Source organism: Macaca nemestrina, chromosome 5 (assembly GCF_043159975.1).
Source record: "Macaca nemestrina isolate mMacNem1 chromosome 5, mMacNem.hap1, whole genome shotgun sequence".
NCBI lineage: Eukaryota > Metazoa > Chordata > Mammalia > Primates > Cercopithecidae > Macaca > Macaca nemestrina.
The window spans coordinates 3690653-3715132 of record NC_092129.1 but is presented as its reverse complement, the minus strand read 5'-3'; the positions used below and the strand labels follow the sequence as shown (position 1 = coordinate 3715132).

General features: G+C 37.6%; 1 protein-coding gene across 19 annotated transcripts in view; it reads left to right on the top strand.

Moving 5' to 3' along the window:
• The window catches only part of LOC105487581 (afadin, adherens junction formation factor), a 142446-nt gene that overhangs the window by 31384 nt on the left and 86582 nt on the right, over positions 1 to 24480 (top strand). For 10 of the 19 annotated variants that reach the window (XM_071096177.1, XM_071096174.1, XM_071096182.1 and 7 more), the window contains exons 2-6: positions 7229 to 7424; positions 12924 to 13039; positions 14771 to 14934; positions 17899 to 18059; positions 22948 to 23105. In XM_071096177.1, coding sequence (XP_070952278.1) covers positions 7229 to 7424; positions 12924 to 13039; positions 14771 to 14934; positions 17899 to 18059; positions 22948 to 23105 — 795 coding nt within the window. The remainder of the gene's footprint in view (positions 1 to 7228; positions 7425 to 12923; positions 13040 to 14770; positions 14935 to 17898; positions 18060 to 22947; positions 23106 to 24480) is intronic. The other 9 variants (XM_071096175.1, XM_071096179.1, XM_071096187.1 and 6 more) reach the window with 3 other exon arrangements.

The following is a 24480-nucleotide window of genomic DNA, read 5'->3' as shown; positions in this document are numbered from 1 at the left end:
TAGAAAAAAAATGATGATCGAGAAGCCATGGTTTGAATATAGGTCTAAATGATACCAGTGGGTGAAACTAAGCCCAGTTTATCAAGCTGTGTGAGAAAGGTTTTGCTTTAAATAAAAGGCAGGACTTTCTAGCTAACTAGCTATACCGAGAAAGAATATATTGCTTGGCTAGATAGTTCCCTGTCACTAGATTTTTTTCAGGGGGTTCTTAAGTTGAAGTCTATGAGTATGATTCATGGGGACTTTGAACTTGGATGAGAGGAGGATTGCATTTGTATTTCCAATAAATACGGCTTTATTAACCTCTGCTGATAGTGTAGCATTTTCTTCACTCATTTTATTATACTCATTACTTCAAAATCCGAGCTGTATGAACCTGAACCAACTGTAGATCTTATGTAATATGTTAATAAAGAAGCACTTATATTACTGTATTGTAGGTTTTACAGATATTTTAGTTACGTTTTAATGTAGTTCTTTGAGAACCAACTCATAGCCTTCACTAGATGTCCAAACAGTGCATGGCAAAATCAGTTATACCCCTAGACTAGATAGTTGGCTTTGGGGTTCTGTTAAGTACATGTGTACAAATGTAGTATTTAAAGATTTCGATTGAGTTATAAACATAATCTTTAATTACAGATGTGATAATTGCTTTTGTTGTCATGTGGGTTTAAAATGTTTTTGATTGATTATCTTTCAAATTCTCAGTGTATGTCTGTGCGGGTAGTTATTTAAAAATAAACAGTTAAAATTTTTTAAGAGTACTGTAGGGAAAACTTTTGACTTTTTGATCCCGCTTCCATAATGCTGACTAAGAGTTTGAGTAGATTTCTAATTCCAGTGAAGTCTAGCAGCAGAGCACTGATTTCACTTGCTTTGAAAGTTGGCAGGGTTATGGCTTACAAATGTGTAGCTGCTGTGAGCAGATGATTGTTAAGTAGATAATGTTGGCAGTTGTAACTGGGGCAATTTTAAAAGTATGTTGGCTTGTTGGTTTTCACAGCAGGCTGTGTTTTCTGGCAGAGAATTTTGTTTTATTTATAACATTTAGGTGTTTGGGTACTGGATGGATTTTTGTTAGAGTTCATGAAAAGGGAGATCTGTGCAATCGTGTGTTTTCTCTTTGTTTTGTTAGTTTTTTTAAGTCCAGAAATATTTTGTTCTTTGCTTGGAAGATGACCTTTTCCCACTTTCAGTGAACTTGGTCTTTCTCAGATTTGATGAATAAGCATTAAGATGTACTTCTAGTACAGTGGTTGGTTCACATTACACAGTTGTGCATTGCTATGTGTTAAGCTTATGCCTTTATTTTCAGACAAAAATATAATGAAGTTATTTGATTTTAAAGACCAAGTGCACATATGAAGGTATAAATTCTTTTTCTAGAATTGGATTGTGTTTGCTAAGTTGTTCTCAGTTGCTTGCATGCCAGTTTACATTGCCAGCAACAGAATAATAGTGCCCTGTGGAAGTCCATACTTTACTGTTCTCATTTTATAGATGAGCAAACCAAGGTTAAAGACAAAGCAAATTGATTGAATTTTTAGAGAAAATTATTTTGTGGTTGGGAAGGTCAGAAAATTCTAAGGTAATGTAATTAGTGCTAATAGAAAACTGGGTTTGTAGGAGCTTTATAGGAATGAGGAGTGGGAGGAAAGGGCTAGGAAGGAGGTTTCTTGGGAATGAATACAGTGGAAAGAATGTTAGATTAGCCTGGTGAAGAAATTTTATGGCCGTTCTTGGTTTTTTTTTTTTTTTTTTCTTTTTCAAATGCTTCCAGGTGTATTATTTGTCTTGTAAAAATTTTAGGTAATGAAATGCATTTCATTTCAGTGTTCTTGGAGTATTAGTATTTAAAAATAGTGTTCATAGAAAATATTTCAAAAGCCCATATTCAAGTATTTCTTCTATCCTCTACCTAAAGCTGTTAACACCTTTATGTTAAGTAGGTCAAATGGCTGTTGCCATCAGGTTGTTTTGTGTACTAGCAACTGGTGTGTGTTGAAGGCACAGCTGTATTTTTTTTTTGACCTTTGCACATATTTTGTAGACACCAGCATAACAAATAAATTTGTTGTGTGCGTGTGTAATAAAGTGGACAGTCCGTCAGTTTCCTCCGTGGGGAGTAGAAATTGGTGATCTGTTTGAAGTTAGCATTGTTTTGCTACAGGCTAGGATATGGGTTTCATGTAAGTGCTAAACATAGAAGAAAAGTAAATTGTGCATGGTTGACCTATTTAAGTTTTAGAATGAATGATTCTGATTAGCTTTATCAAAAGGAGGTGTAGGGTTGTCCTGGTGAATTTCTACTGGCTTGGAGAATACAGCCAGTTGATTGTCAATTTTATTAACGAAATACTGATATTTAAAATAAAATTTCCATCTTTATTTCTTGTATTGACTCTAGTAATTTCACTATGCAGCTTGGTTTTTTTTTTTTTTTGTTAAGTTTTGGATCATTGTATTCTTTTGATAAGCATGAAAATAATTTTGTTTTGGAGTTGACCTAAAGCAGTTTTTCTGTTTCAGTAATCATTGGTGATAATATTTCTCAGGGAAAAGTTTATATCAAGGTAAATACCAAAGAAACTTGCTTTCCTGGCAGGAGAAATAACCATTAAGGAAAGGAAACATGATTATTATATTTTTTCCTTCCCTTTGAATTAAATTATTGAAACATATTGAGATGAGCATTGTATACTGACTGTAATGATAAAATGATCATAGGCAGTTATTATCTTACCTATTCTAGATAGAAACTTCTTTCTGAAAACATGCTGCTTTTGAAGTAAGCTCTTCATTTAGGTATTGAGTACCTATTGCAGTGCTTTTTTTTTTTTTTTTTTTTTAAGAAAACTTTGTAAGATTATAACTAGGATGGCTGCAACATATTAGATTGTTAATTCTGCCCTTAAGACTTTATGGCTGTTTATTATAAATTTAAGTTTCACATTCCAGAGTTCTTATCAATTGAGAACAGACAACCACAGCTGGCAGAATTAAATCTTGTTATTGGGCATCTTGGCTCACATTTGTTTTTATGGTTATATGCAGAGCATTGTATTGGATCCTGAGGGCGGACCTTGAATAATGAATAAAAGAGGTTTCCTTGTCCCAGAAAAGCGATATTCTAGTGGGAGAGACTGTAAAGAAGAAAACTTCTGATTGTTGAGCACTTACCTGTGTGTCAGGTAGCATGAGTTGCTTTATATATTTTGTTTAATCCTCAAAACAAGCTTGTTGTTTTCATTTTATAAGTGTAGAGATTTGAGTTCACATAGGCTTTAACTCACTCAAGGATATGGCTGTCATGTTGAAATGTGAACCTGTTAATGTCCTGTTGCAGCCCCCCAGATTTTTCCGCTGCACTGTAGGACAGACAGATGTCTAGATGTGGTAGATGAGGTTGATTAGGCACTGTGTGGGGCGAGAGCCGCCTCGGAGTCCCTGGTGAGCAGTAAGCATACTTGTATTTGAATGCCAGGCCTAGTAGGTGATGGTCTCAAGACACCAACAATTTCTTTCTCTCATTTAACCGTCGATTCATTTCTTCTGGAACTTTTCTTGTACCTGTTGTAAGATCAAAGAAAAATAATTGGTGTCAAACTCCCAGCAGAGCATGGTGATGTAGGCAGGTCTGGGGCCAGTTAATGCTGGCTGTACCTCAGCCTTGCTGCTGGGCAAGCTAGGTGATGGTGGCCAGTGTACTTCTTTGGACCTCCCCTCCTCTGCTCAGCCCTCTCCACCTTTTTCCACCCCTCCTCTCCCCTTCCTTCATATCCAATTTTCAGGTTTAGGAACTTGATTTTATCCATTTGACTAGTTTTGATAAGATTCTGTGGAATTACTCACACCTGCCAAACATGCTGGCAAAATAATTGAGCAGAATGTTAATCTGTTTATTAAGGGAATATTCTGGGAACAGATATTAATACATTCTTGTGTGATGTCAAACTAAATTAATAGTTATTTATTAACATGTAGTGCAAATGAAATATAATAAAACGTCGTTTTCATAGGCTTTATTTAGGCTTGGTAGAACCTGGGACATTGTTTCCAGGAATACTTTTACTTTTCTATACACAGGAATGCTACTGCCTGATGAGGGTACCAGTATCTCCTTACTCCTTTGGGTTTCTTTTTTTCCCTTTGATCTCTTAACATTTTATGTAAGGTAAGTAGCTGGGCCACATTGGTCATAAAGATTTTATGTTTGCAGTTTCCTTTTTTACAATGAAGGGCAGTAATTTATATGTAAGGAATTGTCATGAGGTTGACTAAGTGGATTCTCCTCTTTTCCCTGTTTGTCTTTATCAATTCATTCTAGATTCTTTCCTTTGTGTTGCTGATGTTAATGGGCATTCCCTCTCACCCTTGCCAGCCTCAGATGATGCTTCTGTTTTTCTTTTGGTTCTTTAATATCTGGTAATTTGGAATTATTTGTTGATAATTCTCAGGGAAACTGGTGCTTTTATATTTCTTGTCATCCTTTGGTACATCTAGCCTGTTTTATTCTGATCACAACTGATGTAAAACTATTTTGTTAGCAAAATGCTCGAGTACTACGGAGATTAATTGCTATTTTGCTTTAACTTCTTGTATAAGGGTGAGCCTTTGGAGAAGCCTGGGGGTAGTTTTGCCAATGAATATTTTAGAGACTATTAGATTTAATATAAAGATGGTTTCAGGGTGGCAGTATGCAAGTATCGGAATCCTGGGTTAAAAATACGGCTCCCATGATAAAATCTTAAATTTATACGGCTAAATTTGTATAGAATTTTTGTTTTCTAAAGTGCTGTTTTAGGAGTCTGTGGAAGGGGGTAGCAGAAGATGCTTGAATGATTCCAAGAGTTATAGCCAGCAGATGTGGGGAGAACGAAGGTGAAGGGAAGCTGGGGAGGCAGTGCATAGGACGTGGTCAGCATAGTACCTGGCACAGAGCAGTGAGTGTGGGCTGTCATTAATATTACCTAAGACTGACAGATTTATAGTTTAGGAGCATGTTTCGCATGCATTTTTAGTTATAAAGTTTTTTTTCTCTTTCTTTTTTTTAGATGAAGTCTTGCTCTGTCACCCAGGCTGGAGTGCAGTGGTGTGATCCTGGCTCACTGCAACCTCCACCTCCTGGGTTCAAGCAGTTCTCCTGTCTCAGCCTCCTGAGTAGCTGCGATTACAGGGGCCTGCTACCACGCCCAGCTAATTTTTGTGTTTTTCATAGAGACAGGGTTTCACCATCTCGGTCAGGCTGTTCTCGAACTCCTGACCTCAGGTGATCCGCCCACCTCGGCCTCCCAAAGTGCTAGGATTACAGGCATGAGCCACCGTACCCGGCAGTTATAAAGGCTTTAGGGTTGCCAGACTAAAATAGAGATGGAGACATTTAAAAGGATGTCAGCTTTGCTTTGTTACTTGACCCAGACCAGACTAAGAGGCTGTTGATATAATTTCTGAGAGATGAGCACGACTCTACTCATGAAGCTCCCATTTTGCCAACTCTTTAAGCTTTCTCAGGTCTCACACCCAAAACTGTGGCCCTCCTTTACTCCAGAATCTATGGGTAAGTGTCATTTTTGAACATACATGCTCATTTATTTAGTATTTTCTCCTGGTGTAGTGGGGAGCAAGACAGTCTGAGCAAGCACAGTAAAGTTTCAGGGCTAGAAATGTGCCTTACTGTCTCATTTTTTGTTTTGATTTTCATAAATTTATATAGTTGTTAACCCTATTCTAATACAGGTTAAGTGTCTCTAACTTGAAAACCTGAAGTATGACATGCTCCAAGATCTGAAGCGTTTTGAGCGTCCACATGACACTCAAAGGAGAAATGCCCATTGCAGGCATTTCAGATCTCGGATTCTCAGATCAGACTTGCTGAATTGTATGATGCAAATATTGCAAAATCTGCAAATACTCAAAATCCAAAATAGTTCTGGTGCCAAGCATTTTGAATAAGGTGTTCTCAACCTGTATCCCATTTCTCCTATTTTTCTTCAAATAAATACTTCTTAGTTCATACTTACTAGTCAGAAAGAGGCTAGTGGGTTGGGGAAAAGTAAAGAAAGGCTTCATTCAGTGTGATGGGCTTTGAGGACTGCAGTAATGGTTTGACTTCTGAGAAAATGAAAGCCATTGCAAAATGTAAAACCAAGGAATGATGTGTTCTGACTTAGTTTGAACAGGACTTTGGTTGGATTCTGGGTGTATTTTGGTGAATCAGATGTGGAGGGTGAGAGAAAGAAGAACCAAGGATGACTTCATTTGAACAACTGAATCTTTAATCTTAAGACAGTAAAAGTGACCTAGTAGTTAGAAATATTCTTTGGAGTTTTTGTTGGGAGTTGTGCTTTTTCTGTGTGCAAGGAAATAATGGGAAAGGACATCCCACAGTTGTGAGCGTCAGCCCGCATTGCAGTAGATGATACCTATGGAGGGGATACCTTTGGCTGAAATTCCAGTGTGGTTTTTCTCTAGAAATAAGGTTTTGAGACAAATCTAAAATGCATTCATTGATTATAGGCAAGTAGTTCATTTAGAAAATTAGTTACAATTATTAGGTTGGTGCAAAAGTAATTGTGCTTTTTGCCATTGAAAATAATGGCAAAATCCACAATTTTGCATCAACATAATATATTCTTAAAAAATTAAGAGTTTTCATTTATTCACATTAATGGTTGGGACCAACATTTCCCTCTTTTTAAAAGGAACTTTTTCATGTAGGCTTTTGACCCTTGGAGCTGGAAAGGGACCTCACGGGCAGTACAGGCATGGACTTTGGAGTCTGGTGGATCCGGGTCTTAACTCTGGATCTGCCACATACCAGCTCGAGCACTGAACTCAACTCTATGAGTTTGCACGACTAGATCTTGAAATAGGGTTAAATAATAGTATTTGTTGAGCTGCATTCTTATAAATATTATGTGTCATGGTGTGCCTACCACTTGCCGAGGACTCAATAGATGTTAGCTGTTGATAACATCATCTATTTGACAGCCATTATTTCATACATGAGACAGGTGAGGCAAAGAGAAATTGTAAGTAACTTGTCCAAAGTCAGAAATGAAACTTGAAGACGAAAAACGCCTCTCTCTTAGTTAGTCTCAGATGTTTATGATAAAGAAGCATTTTTTTAAAAAGCAATGAACAGACTTTCTCATTTATTATTACAAAAAGTAAATCCTTTTCAGAGTGTTGTTTTCCAAAAATGTACCATTTTGTTTTCTTTTAGGATTTGGAGTTCCATGGAGTCATGAGATTTTATTTTCAAGATAAAGCTGCTGGAAATTTTGCAACAAAATGTATTCGGGTCTCTAGTACTGCCACCACTCAAGACGTAATCGAAACGCTCGCAGAGAAATTTCGACCTGATATGCGAATGCTGTCCTCTCCCAAGTATTCACTCTATGAAGTGCATGTCAGCGGAGGTCAGTGTATACAGGAAGGGTGTGCTGGAGGCGTGACCTGACCTGTGAAGAGAGAGCTTGTCCAGGGCATTGTGGTCATGTCACAGGTTTACTGCTCATCTCCATCTTTCTTCTCTTTTGCTGGGTAGGAGAGTAGTTGGCAGGCTGAGAAAACTGTTTTATGTCTGGGAATTGTTCTTATAAATCCCTGGCACATATATCTGTTGGAAGTTAGAATGAGTGTATTAATTTTGCATATGCTTATTTCTCCAAAGATAAGTAGCGTTACATTTATCCAGCATATCTGGGTGTCACATACAGTGTGTAGTATGCTACCTGCTTTTTGAGAATGTTTTATATGGCTCTTATGTAGATATTATATTATTATAATTGTAACAGTTAAATATATGGGTATGAGTCATCAATCTTGCTGTACTATTTTTGCCTTCTGAAGCAATATATTTTCATTATTCTTTGGGTATAATTTAGGGTATATATCTTAAAGAAACCTCCTTATGTATTTAGTAATTTCTACTTGTGTTAACATTAGAAATTTCTGAAAATATCTTATATAGCGATATCAAATGACAACTAAAATTAGACTGATTAAGAAATGTGGAAATTTGGGTGAGTGCCGTGGGTTGTGCCTGTAATCCTGGCACTTGGGGAGGCTGAGATGGGAAGATTGCTTGAGGCAACATAGTGAGACCCGTCTCCACAAAAAAATTAAAAAATAAGTCAGCTGGGCATCATGGCACATGCCTATAGTCCCAGCTACATGGGAGGCTGAGGTAGGAGGATCACTTGAGCCCAGGAGTTTGAAACTTCAGTGAACTAGGATCGTGCCACTGAACTCCACCCTGGGTGACAGAGGGACACCTTGTCTCTAAAACAATTAATAAAATGAAAAGTAGAAATTTTAAAATTTTCTCATTGGTGTTTTGGAAATGTTGAGTAACCTGTTTTAGTGAAATACAAATTATAGTTGGTGCAGCAAATAAATGATTTATGTATACCACAAACCTAATTTGAATACCTCTTTTAAGTTCCATCCACAGATCTTTTTGGAACATTTTTTTTACTTAAAAAATACTGCTTTATTTGTACATATGAAATTAGACTAAAGTGTTTGTAATTTGTGGGATTTTCAGGTGTGACTAAATCCTTTCTCCCTCAGTAGTATGTAACTCAGGCCATTTTTTCGTTATTGTTGTTTGTTCAGTTTGTTTCTTAAGGTTATGAGAATATTACCTTCATCATTAATGCCAAAACTAAATTTGACAGTAGAGGATGTTCTCAATTTTGGATGATTTTTCTGAAGCTGAGTTTTTCCTTTACCTTAGAATCTTTGTAAAGAGGTTACAAAGAATAAAATCTCTGTCTCTTCCACCTTTTTTTCTTTTTAGTCTGTGCTGTTCAGTTAGTTGAATACTGTCAAGTGTGAAGTCTTTGAATAATATGTAAGATTGGAGTTTGAGATCTAAAAATTGGATGATTTTGATTTTTTAAAGAAAAGGGTGAAAACACAAAGATGGTTAAAGAAGAAGGAAAATGGTGTCTTCCCCCCTCCCTCAGGTACCCTTCCACACCTTTGTTTTCACCAGCGCCTCAGGTATGAGAAAAGCCCTAGCATGCAGGTTCTCAGTCTTCTCTGGGCTACAGAACCCTTAGCGTCTCAGTAGTTTTTTAATAATGGCACCACTAGGCCAAAGGAAATACCTGATAGTCCATTTCATTAAGTAGTTAGATTCAGATAGGTTAGTAAGTGTTTAACAGTGAACAATTAGGTAGATTTTGAAAAATAGTACACATAAAATGATGGAAAACTAAAGCTTTCATTTTCTTCTTAATCACAGCTGCCGTCTGCTGGGACAGTTGTGCCTCTTGGGCCTTTCCGAGCTCCTCAGACCCCGGGAGCCCTCACTTCTTGTCCATGTTGATTTTCAGACAGTGCTGCTTGTTTATTACAGTGTTGTGGAAAACCCAGCTTTGTGTGTATGTGATGCCGACAGAAGAGATGCTGTGCAGTTTACTGTGGTCCCGGAGCCACGTGAACCAGTTCTTTTTTTTTTTTTTTTTTTTTTCAGATGGAGTCTCGCTCTGTCGCCCAGGCTGGAGTGCAGTGGCACGATCTTGGCTCACTGCAAGCTCCGTCTCCTGAGTTCAGGCTGTTCTCCTGCCTCAGCCTCCCGAGGAGCTGGGACTACAGGCGCCCACCATCACGCCCAGCTAATTTTTTGTACTTTTAGTAGAGACAGGGTTTCACCATGTTAGCCAGGATGGTTTCGATCTCCTGACCTCGTGAGCCACCGTGCCCGACCTACCCGAACCAGTTATTTTGGTGTCTGGCACGTGCACCTTGTTTATTTAAATGCTTGTTTATTTAAATGCTCTTGAATATTTAAATGCTCCTCAGTTCCCCGGGGATCGCCTCAGCACGTTTGCCTACCGCAGGCCTAGTGAGCTAAAGCCCCAGCCCCAGCCCCAAGCCTTCAGCCACAGGGAAGCTCTGCATCTATTCTTTTTATATAGTACAAGTCTTTGTGTGAATTCAATAGGAAACATAAAAAAGGATCATGCTACTTTAAAAACGTGTATGAAACCACTAAGGCAGAAGAGATCTTAAACGCATAAAGATATGGTAGGACCCAGTTCCCTCTTTACCTTCACTGCTTACCCACATGCGCTTTAGAATATCTCAGCCCTCTTCTTGCTTTACTTTTATGATTTATAAATTGTTAATGTTAGTTCTCTAAAAGTTACGCTCTGAAGGATTTTCATCTAGTAAAAATTGTGCAACAAGAACAATTTGTTAATTTTGGTTTATGAAAGGAATTCAGACTTACTCTTCTATCCCTAATTTGTTACTCTGGTTTTCATTTCCAGTTGATAATTACCAGCCTCCTTTTAGCATATCCTGTATATAATTACCTGGATAATCTTTGTCAACACTATTAGCGGTAGAACTATCAGTATCATCATTGTTGTCATCATTGTGGTGTCATTTTTTATGGGGAGGGTGGTGTTAGTAAACTTGCTCATTTAAAATTTAAATTTTTGGCATAGCATTGAAAGTACTTTTTCAAATTAATAGTTATCTTCGCCTGTGTGAGGCTGTAGTAAGACCCTTGTGCCCTCACCATGTCGTTCTGCCTATCTTTCTGACAGTTTTCTGGAACAACTTATCCTTTCCTTCAAGGGCTGACCTGGTCACATAGTCTCTGGGCATCATTTCGTTGAATAACCTAACAAAATGATCCTTTGTACTGCCTCACCTAGTGTTTTTATTGTAATATAAAATATAAAATATTACTAATACAGGAGAGTACTGTTTTCTAGAGATACTTAGTAAAAGGTCCCTTTAAAAAACACATTTAAAACTAGGATCAAATCTGGATGTGGTAGCATGTACCTATAGTCACAGCTACTCAAGAGGCTGAGGTGGGAGGGCTACTTAAAATCGAGAGTTTGAGTTCTGCCTGGGCTACATAGTGAGACCCTCGTCTAGAATCAAATTTTATAGTAAACGATGACAACGTTTGGAGACCTTAGTTACAAAAACAAAGTCTGTCTCATGTTTATCACTTACTGCTTCACATATGGACTAACTGAAAAAACAAAGACTTTGTCTTGGGCTGTCTTTCTTGACTTTCTGTGTGACTGTTGGGATGTGATTATGAAGAGCACTCTGAGTTTAGGACTTGAACCAGTATTTCTCAGAACGTCTTCCAGTCCTTGGAAAATCACATCTTTCTCTTGCAAGGAGTCTGTGTTATCTTCATCCTTATCAGTTGTCTCTTTAGTTAATAATTGGTCTGTCTGATCCTCATTTATCACTGGCCGAGTTTGTGCTTGATGGAGTTTTTACTATCACTTTAATCAGCATTGTGCAATCTTTTTTTTTTTGAGACAGGGTCTCACTTTGTCACCCAGGGTGGAGTGCAGTGGTGCCATCACAGTTCACTGTGGCCTCAGCCTCTTGGACTCAAGCAATTCTCCCACCTCAGCCCTCCTAGTAGCTGGGACTACAAGCACACAGCACCACACCCGGCTAATTTCTTCTTTTCTTTTTTCTTTTCTTTTTCTTTTTCTTTTTCTTTTTCTTTTTGGTGGAGATGGGGTCTCGCCATGTTGCCCAGGCTGGTCTCATACTCTTGAGCTCAATCGATCTATCCACCTTGGCCTCCCAAAGTGCTGGTATTCTAGGTGTGAGCCCAGCCAGCATCGTGCAGCCCTGTCCTTTTCTGCAAAGTATAGCAGTTTGCAGTTTGTGTGACAGGGCGTTGTCACATGCATTCTGACCTTGAGGTGATGTGACTGATAGGTGCTGGGGAGTGGGCAGGGCTGGACAGCAGGGAGTGATGTTTGGATAGGGAGTCAGTGATTTTATTTTATGGTGAATTTTACTTTTCTTACTCAACCCGGAAAGTGCCGGCTCTTGTGTTATTGACGTTTAGGTTACAGAGCATTCCTGTGACATGTTTCTGAAAGAGGCATTTCTAAAAAATCTCAAATTCTGCCAAATTGTATATTAAAAGATAAGGACTTAAAGATTTGGGTAGGTCACTCAATACCTGTTTAAATTTGTAGCAGTGGCTCAAAGAACAGTTGAAGGTTTGAGCAGAGTGAATGGATTTCTCCAAGCGGCAAGGAGAATTCCTGGGGAGTGAGTGTAGCCTGACTTGTGTGTGGGCCTTGCAGCCTCAGATCTGTTGCCAGCTCCTGCTTCCTTAGTCTTCTCCACCCTGGGATGGGTATCTTGGCCAGTAGGAGCAGGTCCATCCTTCAGTGCTGCCTTTCTTCCACAGCTTCCAGCGACTGTAGGCCTCTGTGAGGTGGTCAGGTTGTGTGAGGCTCTCACGGAGACCCTCTGGAGTACCATGTTCCTGATAAGTGTGCCTGGGAGGCTTGCTAATGAAAGAAATAATATACCAAATATAGTCCTTTATATAAGAAAAGTGATGGTAACTCTATGGTGGAAGGAGAGGTGAGTGTTGAAGTGGGCAGATTTTGGAGAGAAGGATCAGATGCACAGAGATAGGAAGAATAGTGCAGTCATCACTTCCAAGACCAGTGGGGGCTGTTGCCATCGCTTCATGTAGGGTACAGCATTAATGTGATGAGAACAATCTCATAGAATCAGTGGAACTTCTGTGTGGTATTAACATTCTATCCTTATTTTCCAGTTGCATATGAGATCATTTGATTTACAGAAATAAGCTTTTAGCAAAAACCATGTATACATTTTTCTTATTTCATGTATATTTCTCTTATTTTCCCAGTTAGATCTAAATGAGGGAATTGCCTCTGTTCAGTGTCTGGCACTGGATATGTGATAAACATACAGTAGCAACAAAATATCGAATTAATTAAAACTAATGATTTTACATTTTGAACAATACATTTCAATCTGCAAGTAGGTACTTTGTCTGTAAAATTAAATGTACATCAGAATGCTTGTATTAGCTAGTTCCATGAAATAACCATAGCTTATTCTTTTTTTCATTTCATGTTTTGAAGAAGAAAGAAGATTGGACATAGATGAGAAACCTCTAGTTGTACAATTGAATTGGAACAAAGATGACCGGGAAGGCAGATTTGTTCTTAAGAATGAGAATGACGCCATTCCTCCTAAGGTAGGAACCCTCAGTATTTTATGCCGGTCTTGGTCCAGGGTCAGGTCTGACAGATAAACAGGAGACTGATGTTTTGTTACAGGAGTTCCTTCTCTTTTTTGCTTCTCTTTATAAAGCCTTTTACCCTCCTCGCAGAAAATAATTTAAAAGAAGCCTTTTTCTCCCTACTTTATCCTTTATCTCAACTAGTAATTCCAGATACTGTTTCTCACCTTTTTGAAGAATATTGATGTAAACTTGTTACCGCGAGATTTGATGATCAGGCGATCAGCTCCAGTTGATTTTTTTTTTTTTCAATAATATAAAATCAGAATTGTTCTAATAAGGATCAAAAGGGAAAATAATGCTTTTATATCTATTTGTGAACTTTTTGATGCAACTTTGGCTCATTTAAAGCCCTTTCATTTTGTGCAGGGTTAGGAATTAGTAAACTTTCTTGAATGATGGAATAGAATGATTCTAAAACTTTCTAGGGGATAGGATATCTGGAATTCTGTGCTGCTGTGTTTATTTTGTGCTAAATCAAGTGGCATCTTATACAAGAATTCATTATGGACAAATGATAGCAAATGCAAAGGTTAAGAATATTTTTACAAAAAATCTTCCATTTAATTCCCCCCTCCCCCCAGCCCCACCCTGCCCCCCAACAGATTGGGAAAAGACTGTCCTTAATCACTTTTAGCAGCATAAATTTTTCATTTTGTGTGATGTCACTGTTCCGTGTTGAAGAGTCATGGAGATGTACAAAATGTATTCTTGACCTTATTTGTTACTGTGTTTAGTGACGTGTTATATTTTCAGCAAATTCAAAAAAAGTTAAGAATGCGTGTCCATTGTTAATGCTATATGTGATTTATTTCATTTCTGCTCCACAATTTCAGCAGATGCTATTTCATTCTGTAGATTTTGCTATGGACCACAAACCCTCGTTGACATGTATTGGAACTCCTAAGACCAGACCAGTGCAGTGCTCCAAGTATCTATGAATCAAATGGCAATGTTCACATGATTTTCTTCCCTAACTTATAGAGCAGAAGGCAGTTTTCTTTCCCATCACAATAGCCATTCTTTTCCTTGTTTTTCATAGTTATTTTCTTAAGTTATCCATAAAAATAATGCATCTCTGTCATCTGCTAGCAGGCCATTGTTCAAGGTTAAAATACAAGTTAAGAAGAAGCAAGCAAATAAATCAGATCTGGAAACGCAGTTAGAGATTTTTGCACAAACGTAATACTTGCAACTGTTTCATAAAAGCCAATTCATTATGGTTACTCTTAACATTTCCTTTAAAGTTAAAAACTGTTATAGACGATTTGTCTATTCATTCTTTGTTTTTATAATTTTGTTAGGTTTCTTTTATTCAGGTTACTTTATGTAAATTACTTGGAGTTTTACTGAAAATCAGATTTCATCATTTCTACCCCAGTTTTCTGACTGGCTTTGATTTTTGTTTCTTAGCTTGCTTGCTCATTAGTTTTAAAATGAGGTAAAATATAGATTCGGTGAAATGCACAGTTCTTGAATGTGCAGTTCAATTGATTTTAATAAATCCACCCATGTAACTGTCAGCTGAATCAAGATAAAGACCATTCTCATTACTCCAGACCTTCCTCTGTTTCAGTAGCTTTGCTCACATGTTCGGCAGCATGTGAGATGAAGTTAGCTAAGCCATGGGCAGTTTTATGTGATTCTGTGTAGTAGTCAATATGGTGATAATGTTACTTTCATCAGAAGGCTCAAAGTAATGGACCTGAGAAGCAGGAAAAAGAAGGCGTTATCCAGAACTTCAAGAGAACTCTGTCAAAGAAAGAAAAGAAGGAAAAAAAGAAGAGAGAAAAAGAGGCATTGCGACAGGCGTCTGATAAAGATGATAGACCTTTCCAAGGGGAGGACGTGTAAGTCAGTTTTGGAAATATTTCCCTGTCTTTGTGCTCCAAATCAGATGTTTTTATTGCACCAAAATTGTTAAATTTTCAGATAAATTATGAAAAGGATGAGTGTCAGTCAGGAAATGTATTTGGGTATATACTCCCAGTTCTTCTGTGTGGAGGGAGGATAGAGGGGCTTACCTAAGCAGGGTTCATTGCTGGCAGTGCCTGTCTTGCTATGCTTGGGGAGAATCTCTGCACTCACAATGTTGCTAATCTTAAGTAAACTCTTGTTAACTTCATTATTTTTCTTTTTCATCTTCAGCTGGGTTTTTTCCTCATTTCTGTGGTTTTGGCCATGAGGCAGCAGTTGTCTCTTATGTACCTCAGATACACTTAATGCCTAGTCAGAGGCTGACAAGGTGAAAAGCAGATTTTCCCTTTTAAGCTTCAGATCACCAGCTAGTTCCCTCCACTCCCACCTCCCATTTCTTATTTTGTCACACCAGTTCCGTTGTAGATGGTTACCTATTTAAGTGTTTGAGGATCTGACACAGAGCTGAGGGAATAAGTTAAATCATTGCATTTTCACTATAACAAAAAGAGACATTAGGAGAAACTAGACTTTCCCCTTAATGTGGAGTTTCTAGTTCCTGTTTTCACCTTCAGCAGTTTTTGGCTTTTTAGTTAGTGCATTTGGTTATCATATGCCTATTCTTAGACAGCTTGCTGTTGCCTTGGTCTTGATTGCATGGTATTCTATACATTACTTTTCTGTAAATCAAATAATGTATGTTCTTTTTAGAAAGTCAGAATATATAGATTTGCCAAAAAGGGTAAAGAACTTAAAGAATTCACCTGTCATCACATGAATCCAAAGAGAATCATCATCTAGTTTGTTTGTTCTCTATAAATGTTTCTATTTCATAGGCTTGTCTGGAGAGGCTTTAAACAGAAATGTAACCACAGTTTCTTCAACTGGATTTTCACTTGATATTTTTCCCACTAAGATGTTTATATTTCACAAAAACATTTTTAAATGATTATACAGTATTATATAGTTCTTCCATAATTTATGTAACTAGTCCATTTTTGGTGTACTTATAGATTGTTTATAGTGGTTCTTTGTTTTGTTTTTAAATAAATGTTCCAGTGAATATCCTTGTTCTACGACTTAGGGAATTCATCTGATTACTTTCTCAGGGTGCATTCTAGAAGAATGATTGGGTAACAGGGTTTGGGTACGCTCATGTGTTCTGAGCCCATCGGCAGACTGCCCTGTACTGTCATGGAGCCCAGAGACTTCTCTTTTCTTTACACCTGCAACTCTTGGGTGTCACAGAACAGTCTATTATCTCTACAGTATATAATACCTTCCGTAAATTGAATTTGTTATCATTAATAAGGCAACAGCTTTCCACGTAGTTATTAACCGTTTATATTCTTTTGTTGGAGTGGCCTGTCCAAGCCTTTTTCCCATTTTAAAATTGATTCTAAGTGTTCTCTACGTATTGAGGTTATTAACCATTTGTCAGTGAATAAGATATACTTTATAGTGGAATTTGAGCCTATTTTGTGTTGTATCAAAGGGGGTTTAGATATGAATCTACTAGGCGGTGGTGCCTATGTAAACACTTGAGTCTAGTATCACATAATAAGGCTCTATTAAATGCAGTTATGCAAGAGAAAAAAATGTACAAAGATACGCTGCTCATACATGAAAAATATCAAAGGAGAATTTAAAACTTAGGCTAGGTTCATGCCTGTAGCCTCAGCTACTCAGGAGGCTAAGGTGGGAGGATTGCTTGAGCCTGGGAGATTGAGGTTGCAGTGAGCAATGACTGTGCCACTGCATTCCCGCCTGGGCTACAGAGCAAGACCCTATCTCAAAATAAACCAAAACGTACCAAATGCTTCTACTTTATGACTTGCTCTATTTATCATCCTATTTATGGGGTGATACATTATTTGACTTAAAATAAGTTGTTCAACTTGATTAAAAGCTTAACTATTTTTAATTAAATTATTTTATGATTAAAAATTGTGTCTTTGAAGTATATTTACCAAAATGTAGTTAAGTATGTCAGTTACCTAGTGTTGTTTTCAGCTTATTCTATACATTTGACTCCTTCACAGAAACTGTTGGAGCAATTTCCTTTTTGAAAATTTAACCTCAAGGAAGTTAATGTTTTTTAAATCCTTTAGGTGTTAAAAAAATCATTCCATTCAGTTAATTTGGGCTTTTCAAAATTTGCTGTAATTTGCTGTAATTTTTTGTTGTTGTTGTTGTTGAGATAGAGTTTTGCTCTTGTTGCCCAGGCTGGAATGCGATGGCGCGATCTTGGCTCACCGCAACCTCCACCTCTCGGGTTCAAGTGATTCTCCTGCCTCAGCCTCCCAAGTAACTGGGATTACAGGCATTTGCCACCACGCTTGGCTAATTTTGTTTTTTTAGTAGAGACGGGGTTTCTCCATGTTGGTCACGCTGGTCTCAAACTCGACCTCGGGTGATCCACCCACATCAGCCTCCCGAAGTGTTGGGATTACAGGAGTGAGCCATCACGCCCAGCCTAAATTTGCTATAATGTTAAGACAGATTTTTGCAAAATTAAAGTATATTCAGTCCTATATTTCTTTCTTATGGTTGGAAGGTCATGGTATAATATTGATCTGTTTTAGGGTAACACTGGTGGAAGTTACTGAAATGTATAATCAATATATTTTTCTTTTAGCATTATTCATGAATAAACTCACTATTAATGTAAACTTTTAATGATAGATTTCTGTGTAGTTCAGTATATTCGTTTGTATTGAGAGAAACTATTCTTTATCATTAGTAATTAACATGTGGTAAATAGTACATAACAGATCTATTAGGGTACAGATGTAGCCGAATAGCATCTGCCATTTTGATTTTTGTATGACTGCAATGTGTCTATTTCCAATAAGAAAACAGTGTTTAAAATATTGTTGGCATTTTTTTTCTTACAGTGAAAATTCTCGACTGGCTGCTGAGGTTTACAAAGACATGCCTGAAACCAGCTTTACTCGAACCATTTCTAATCCTGAGGTGGTTATGAAACGACGGAGGCAACAAAAATTGGAAAAGAGAATGCAGGAATTTCGGAGCTCAGATGGGCGGCCTGATTCAGGTACAAACTTGGTATTTTTCTCTGTTCTACCTGTTACAAAGAGCATTGTTTAATTACACTCTTTATACGTGCATGAGACCTGCTTTAATTAAAGCAATGGGTGAAGTAACCTTTTCCTAACAAATGTGTACCATATACTTCTGGTACAAAATCAGCCTACCCTATGTACAAGAGTTCTGTTCACATAGGGATATGTTTAGTTTCATACTTTCCCCCAATACAGCTCTTAAAAAAAAAAAAAAAAGCTAGAAAATTTCAAGTATGTACAAAAAAAGAGAGAAAGATACAATAAACTCCCATGTACGGATCACCGAGGTTTCTTCTGTACTCCAAAATATATTGCCTCCATTTTCAAACTATTATTGGGAAGCAAATCCCTAACTTATCATTCTTTCAACTATAAATATTTTGGTATATTTTCCTGAAGGATAAAGATTCCTTAAAAAGCAAAACAAAATATAACCATAGTATCATTATCAATATAAAATAATTGGTAATAATTCCTTAATGGTATCAAATAACTAGTCATTGTTTAAATTTTCCTGATTGCCTCAGATAATGCTTTTATTTGGGATGGGATCTAAATGAGACGTAACACATTGAATGCACGGTCACTTGCTTCTGCGTCCATCGCAGACACTGCTCAGGACTCTATGTCTCCTGAGCATATTTCAGCCTAGTGTCCAGAGAGCCACCATCTGCGGGGAGCGTTGGCCCACCCTAGCGTTCGTTCTTATTTTGACCCTTAGCACCCTATAACTGAGTCCTAATTACGTATTTCACAGGACTCGTTGTGCCAGTGATTCAAAAAAGATCTCAGAGAGTACGGGACTTCTTGGTTCCATAAATCTTTTAATAGATTATATTTGAGATGTGAATGATTCTTCGTTTATATGTATTTTGTCTTGTTCTGTCAAGAATTTGAAATAATTTCTAAATATATGCACCGAAAAAAACACAAGAAAATAAGGAGTCTGAAAGAAAATATAAAGAAGAAGAGTAGTAAAAAGTTTTTAAAAGACAAGAGGAATGCTTAGCAATGGCTACATGTGCTAACTACATGTCAGACCTGAAGGCACTTTGTATACTGTAAGAATGAGTTTGATATTATTACTGAAATGAATTTCTGAATTTATTCTATGGTTCCCTTAAAGAATATTCCAGTATGGGCTAGAGGTAGTGAGTCATGGTAAACATAGCTAGCTTGGAGTGTCAATTTTTGTATCTAACTTTAAAAAATATTTGTTATAATGAAATATGCTTTGATGTGGTTAGAATGTAACACATATATATATATATATATATATTTTTTTTTTTACAATGAAATAGGAAGTTTTTGTATGTCACTTAGCTTATGTCCCCAGATTCCCCCATGTAGTTTGCACTGCCATTGGGGGTATTTTGATGGAAAAATTTGATATGCTTTGTTAATAAGCTGTTGATGAGTTTTAAGCTAGGGGTTTAGAAAGCTTTCATTGTAGCCTGAGCTTTATATCTGGAGAGATTACTGTGGAAGCAGAGTGGAAGATGGATTTGAGAGAATTCTGATTAGAAGCAGGCATGCCCATTAAAATTATTGCTTTGCCCATATAAGGAATAAGGGGCCTCTGAGCTGTGTCAATGACAGCAGGACTATAGAGGGAGAAAGGTCTGAAGAAATATTTAAGAGGTAGAATTATCAGGAACTGGCAATAGACTGGATTTTACTGAGGAGGGGAGGCATTCAGGACGGCCCCTCTGCTTTTTATTGGAAAGATGTTGATGGACTGTAGAATGAAGAACGTTTGGGGGTGGAAGATAGGTTTTGTTTATGTGTGTCACATGAAGTGCTGGTGGGATATGGGATATATTTTAGGCTAGTGTTTCAGTAGCACATGGTGATTAGGGTTTGGGAGTGATCAGTGTCGTTAGACAGTGTATAGGTGATTCAGAAACTTAAGGGAAAGCCATTGATAAGAGGAATCAGCAAAGAAAACAGGAAAAACTGCAAAGAATTAGGAGGAGAAATAGCAGAACATCTAAGTACAGCTTGTCTATTAAAGGCGTGATTGGGGTAGAAGGAGCATTTTTCTATATGTAGACTCTGAGGAAACTCTTAACTAAATATTGGTAACAAAAAATGACCCTTTATGGTTAATACTAAGGAAGCCAAAAGTATTAATGAAGTCTAAGGTTTTTATTTGTTAGTTTTAACAAATAACTTGCTCTGAAAACGTACATCCTTATAGCCTACTGCAGCTATCAGCTTAGCTCTCAGGTTGATTCTTTAGTGTGGGCTGCAGACAAGGGCACCTGTGAATACCACTTCTCTAAGAGTGACAACTGTGGCTGTTATTTTTCTCTCTTTTACCCCAAGGATTAGTTTCTCAAGTTCTGATGACAGAACCTACATGTCCCCCTTAATTTGGTTCTGTTAAACTCACCTCACAGGTGATCAGGCATCATAATTCATAACAAGCTTTGCCCCTGAACTTTGTATTTTTTAACACTTAGTTATATTTGCTTCATGATGGCTTCAAAATGTAGTTGACCCCAAAATGCCCTACATATCTCAATTAATTCATTTGTGTCACAAATATTCTACTACCATTTATTGTTATGGTTTTTTTTCATTGATAAATTAACAAAATTGTAAGATAAGTTTTAGTTGATTCTTCCTCCTCTTGGGCTTTTTAGTGCGCAGTCTTAGGAGTAGCAGGGCACTGTGAAGTGCAGAAGCACATGGAGCTGGGGTCAGGGTACAGTTGGAACCACTGTGCACAAACCAAGAGCTACAGTTTCTTCATCTTCAAAACGGGACACTAACCAAAATCATATAGATGTTAACTGCAGTCTACCTACTTGTTTACTCATCCTATTGTACATATGTTTTTTTTGTGACTTTTTTGAGGCCTGTATTTGGATGTGGAGTGTAATTAAATAAGGAGTGTGCATTCTGGTGTCATGGAAAACACACAGTTTAAATGGACTCCTCTCCTGTTGCTGATCTCCCTATCTTCACCCAAAAGGCAGGATCCTCTTTGGAAAGCACAAATGACATTTTGCCCACCTCCTTAGACACATGCACGCAGACACACAGTCATACATGTGTACTCTCTCTTGCGCGCGTGCACACACACACACACACAGAACTTAAACCCTTCCAATGGCTCTCACTTTAACTGGAATAATTCAAACTCATGATGTGATCATGGTCTGAGAAGTCCTGTAGGATCTGGTCTCAGCTGGTTTCTGACCTCATCTGCCCCTTTTCCCCTCGCTCTGTCCGTACTGGCCAGTGAACCCAACCAGACATACCCCAACCCTGGGCCTTAGCAGCTGCTGGTCCTCTGCTGAGACAAAGCCCTTCCTTTAGATTTTCACATGATTACTTCTGTCTTGTTGTTCAGGTCTGAGTTCAAATGTTTATTCTTCAGAGAATTCTTGGCCAGTTATCCAAGCTTAGGATGCTCTCGGTCATGTTTTTTCTCACAACCTTTTATATTTTCACAATGTATGTCACTATTTTAAAGGTATTTATTTGTTTTCTTGTTAGTCTTCTTCCTCTGCATCCTGCCTCCCAACCACAGAATGTAAGCTGTTGAGGCAGGAACATCATCTGACCTGCTTATTGCTGTTCCTCTGCATTGGAACAGGGGAGCCCCGGGGCAGTGTGAGCGTGCACATGGTAAAGATGTGCTGCAACCTGTGATTCCCCTGGCCCGGCTTAGCAGGTCCATATTCTAATACTACTGTGGACTAGTTGGTTTCTTAAAAGACCAACATGATTTTACTGTGAGCTAAGTTATCAAAATGCAATTCGTGCCAGACTTGTTGAAAAAGAGAGTATGAGAAATATTCAGTAGTTGAAAAAGAGAGTATGAGAAATATTCAGTAGCTGAAATAACTGCATTAGAATTAAAAAGTAATGGAATCATGGAAATTAAGAATTTGCTTCAAGAAACCCACAGATTTTCTAATCTAGCTCTCTTAAATTACAGGTGAGAAAATTGAGAGTTAAAGAAGCTAGAGTGCATACCTAGGGGCACACTGTCTTAATGGGACTGTGGAGCCTATCTTAATTTCTTCCCTCAGTATCCTTTCATCTAGACTTCAGATTTCAAGGCATATTAATCTTGGACCATAGGTAGAAAGCAGATTATGACACCAAAAGTGACAATATTATGACATATACATGTAGATTTCCATTAAAAAGAAACACAAAAGAAAATGTCAGGATATCCAAATTGCTCTGCTGTAGTTGGTTTTCCTTTTTTCCCCTAAATAAGTTCACAGCTATAAAGGACATTGTAGTTTGTAGTGCCTGGAAGTAAAAATAGAACTTTGCTCTGTTGGCAAATCTCTCATGAAAAATATTTGGCCTCGAGCACCTGAGATCTCCTGGTTCCTACTTCACTTTTTAAAAATGAATTTATTTAGTGGGTTAATATTTGACTTTATCTGGGTTTTTAGTTTGTTTCAGATTGATGATCAGGAAGTAGGAAAATGGGAGAAATAGGTATATGATAATATGTAGGTAAGGAAATGGGAAAGCAATTGAATAAAGAGCAGCACCATAGAGAAATTCTGGAGTTCCTTCCTTTTCTTTCCTCACTATAGTGGAAATCAGTTCATTGTTATAAAAACTCCTTTGGCTTGAAGAGAGAAGATGAAAATGATCTTTGTCATACTGGATTGTTCATGGTTTCTAAATGTCACTAGATCAACTAGTTACTGCTATTATATGTTATCTAACAGGAAATGAAAAAAATCGTTATTAGGCAGATTGTCTTTGTACTCGTTATAGCTAGAATGCAGGTACCTTTTTCTCAAGTGACTGTAAATGTTAGCTACCTCTGTTATTGGCATAAAGTAAGTTGTACTCAAAGATGCCAAAATGTTTTTTCAGGTGGAACATTGAGAATTTATGCAGATAGTTTAAAACCAAATATTCCCTACAAGACAATCCTGCTGTCTACTACAGATCCTGCAGACTTTGCTGTGGCTGAAGCTTTAGAGAAGTATGGTCTGGAAAAAGAAAACCCTAAGGATTACTGCATCGCCCGGGTAAGGAACTTGATCAAATCAGTAGCTCTTTCTTTTTTTTTTTTTTTTTTGAGACGGAGTCTCGCTCTGTAGCCCAGGCTGGAGTGCAGTGGCGTGATCTCGGCTCACTGCAAGCTCCGCCTCCCGGGTTCACGCCATTCTCCTGCCTCAGCCTCCCGAGTAGCTGGGACTACAGGGGCCCGCCACCTCGCCCGGCTAGTTTTTTGTATTTTTTTTTTTAGTAGAGACGGGGTTTCACCGTGTTAACCAGGATGGTCTCGATCTCCTGACCTCGTGATCCGCCCGTCTCGGCCTCCCAAAGTGCTGGGATTACAGGCTTGAGCCACCGCGCCCGGCCTATCAGTAGCTCTTTCTACTTTGCATTTAAATGGAAGATTTTCTTTAAATCAAATTAAACCTAGATTTTCACCCCACCATGTCGTTTACAATCTGATAAATTACAAATCATGTGCTAAATGTATATTTTTAAAAAGCAGTCTCCCTTCCATTACAAAAGTAATATATGTTTCTATTATAAAATAAGAAAAATATTAAAAGGCAAATTAAAGAAAATAAAAATTACCCCAAAAGCAACTGACCACATATATGTGGGGTTCTAATTCTTGTCTCTTTTCTGTTCCATTGATACATATGTCTATCTTTTTACCAATACCAAGCTGCCTTAATTACTGTAGATTTATAATAAGTCTTAAAATTATATAAAGTATGTGCCAGTTTTGTTCATTATTTTAAAAAATTGCTTTGTTTATTCTCGGTTGTTTGTGTTTCTTTATAAATTTTAGAATCAGCTCGTCAGTGTCTACCCAGAACCTTCTGGGATTGTGATTGGGTTTGCATTACAGATGAACTTTGATAGACTTCTCATCCTATTAATACTTAGTCTTCCAATTTGTGAGCAGAGTATATCTCTTTATTTACTTAGTGGTTTAAATTCTCTCAGCAGTGTTTCATGGTATTCAGTGTGGAGGTCTTGTGCCTCTCTTGTTAGCTACAGGTAGAATTAAATAAAACGGCTTGTTGTTTGAGTTTTATAACTTTTATCTTCTTGCTGAGAAGCTAAGAAGTTACATTGAGTTGGAAAAGCTAGTGGTTTGTAACTTAGGAATATAGCCCAACTTTTAGCAGACAGTAGATGGGAAATCATGTTTTTCTCACATTAAAATGACAATAAAGGAATACAAATTTGTTCAAATGCACAGGAACAAAGAGAATGAGAGAAGAAATGACGAGATTAGAGTAGTCTGTGGAATTTTGCAGATGTAAATGAGAGGTCTCTAACTTGCCAGAGAAATCTTGCTGGGAGGACATCAAGACAAAAGCAGGCAAGTGTGTCCCAGCCCCAGGAAGACTCAGGAATTAGAGGCTTTGAAACTTT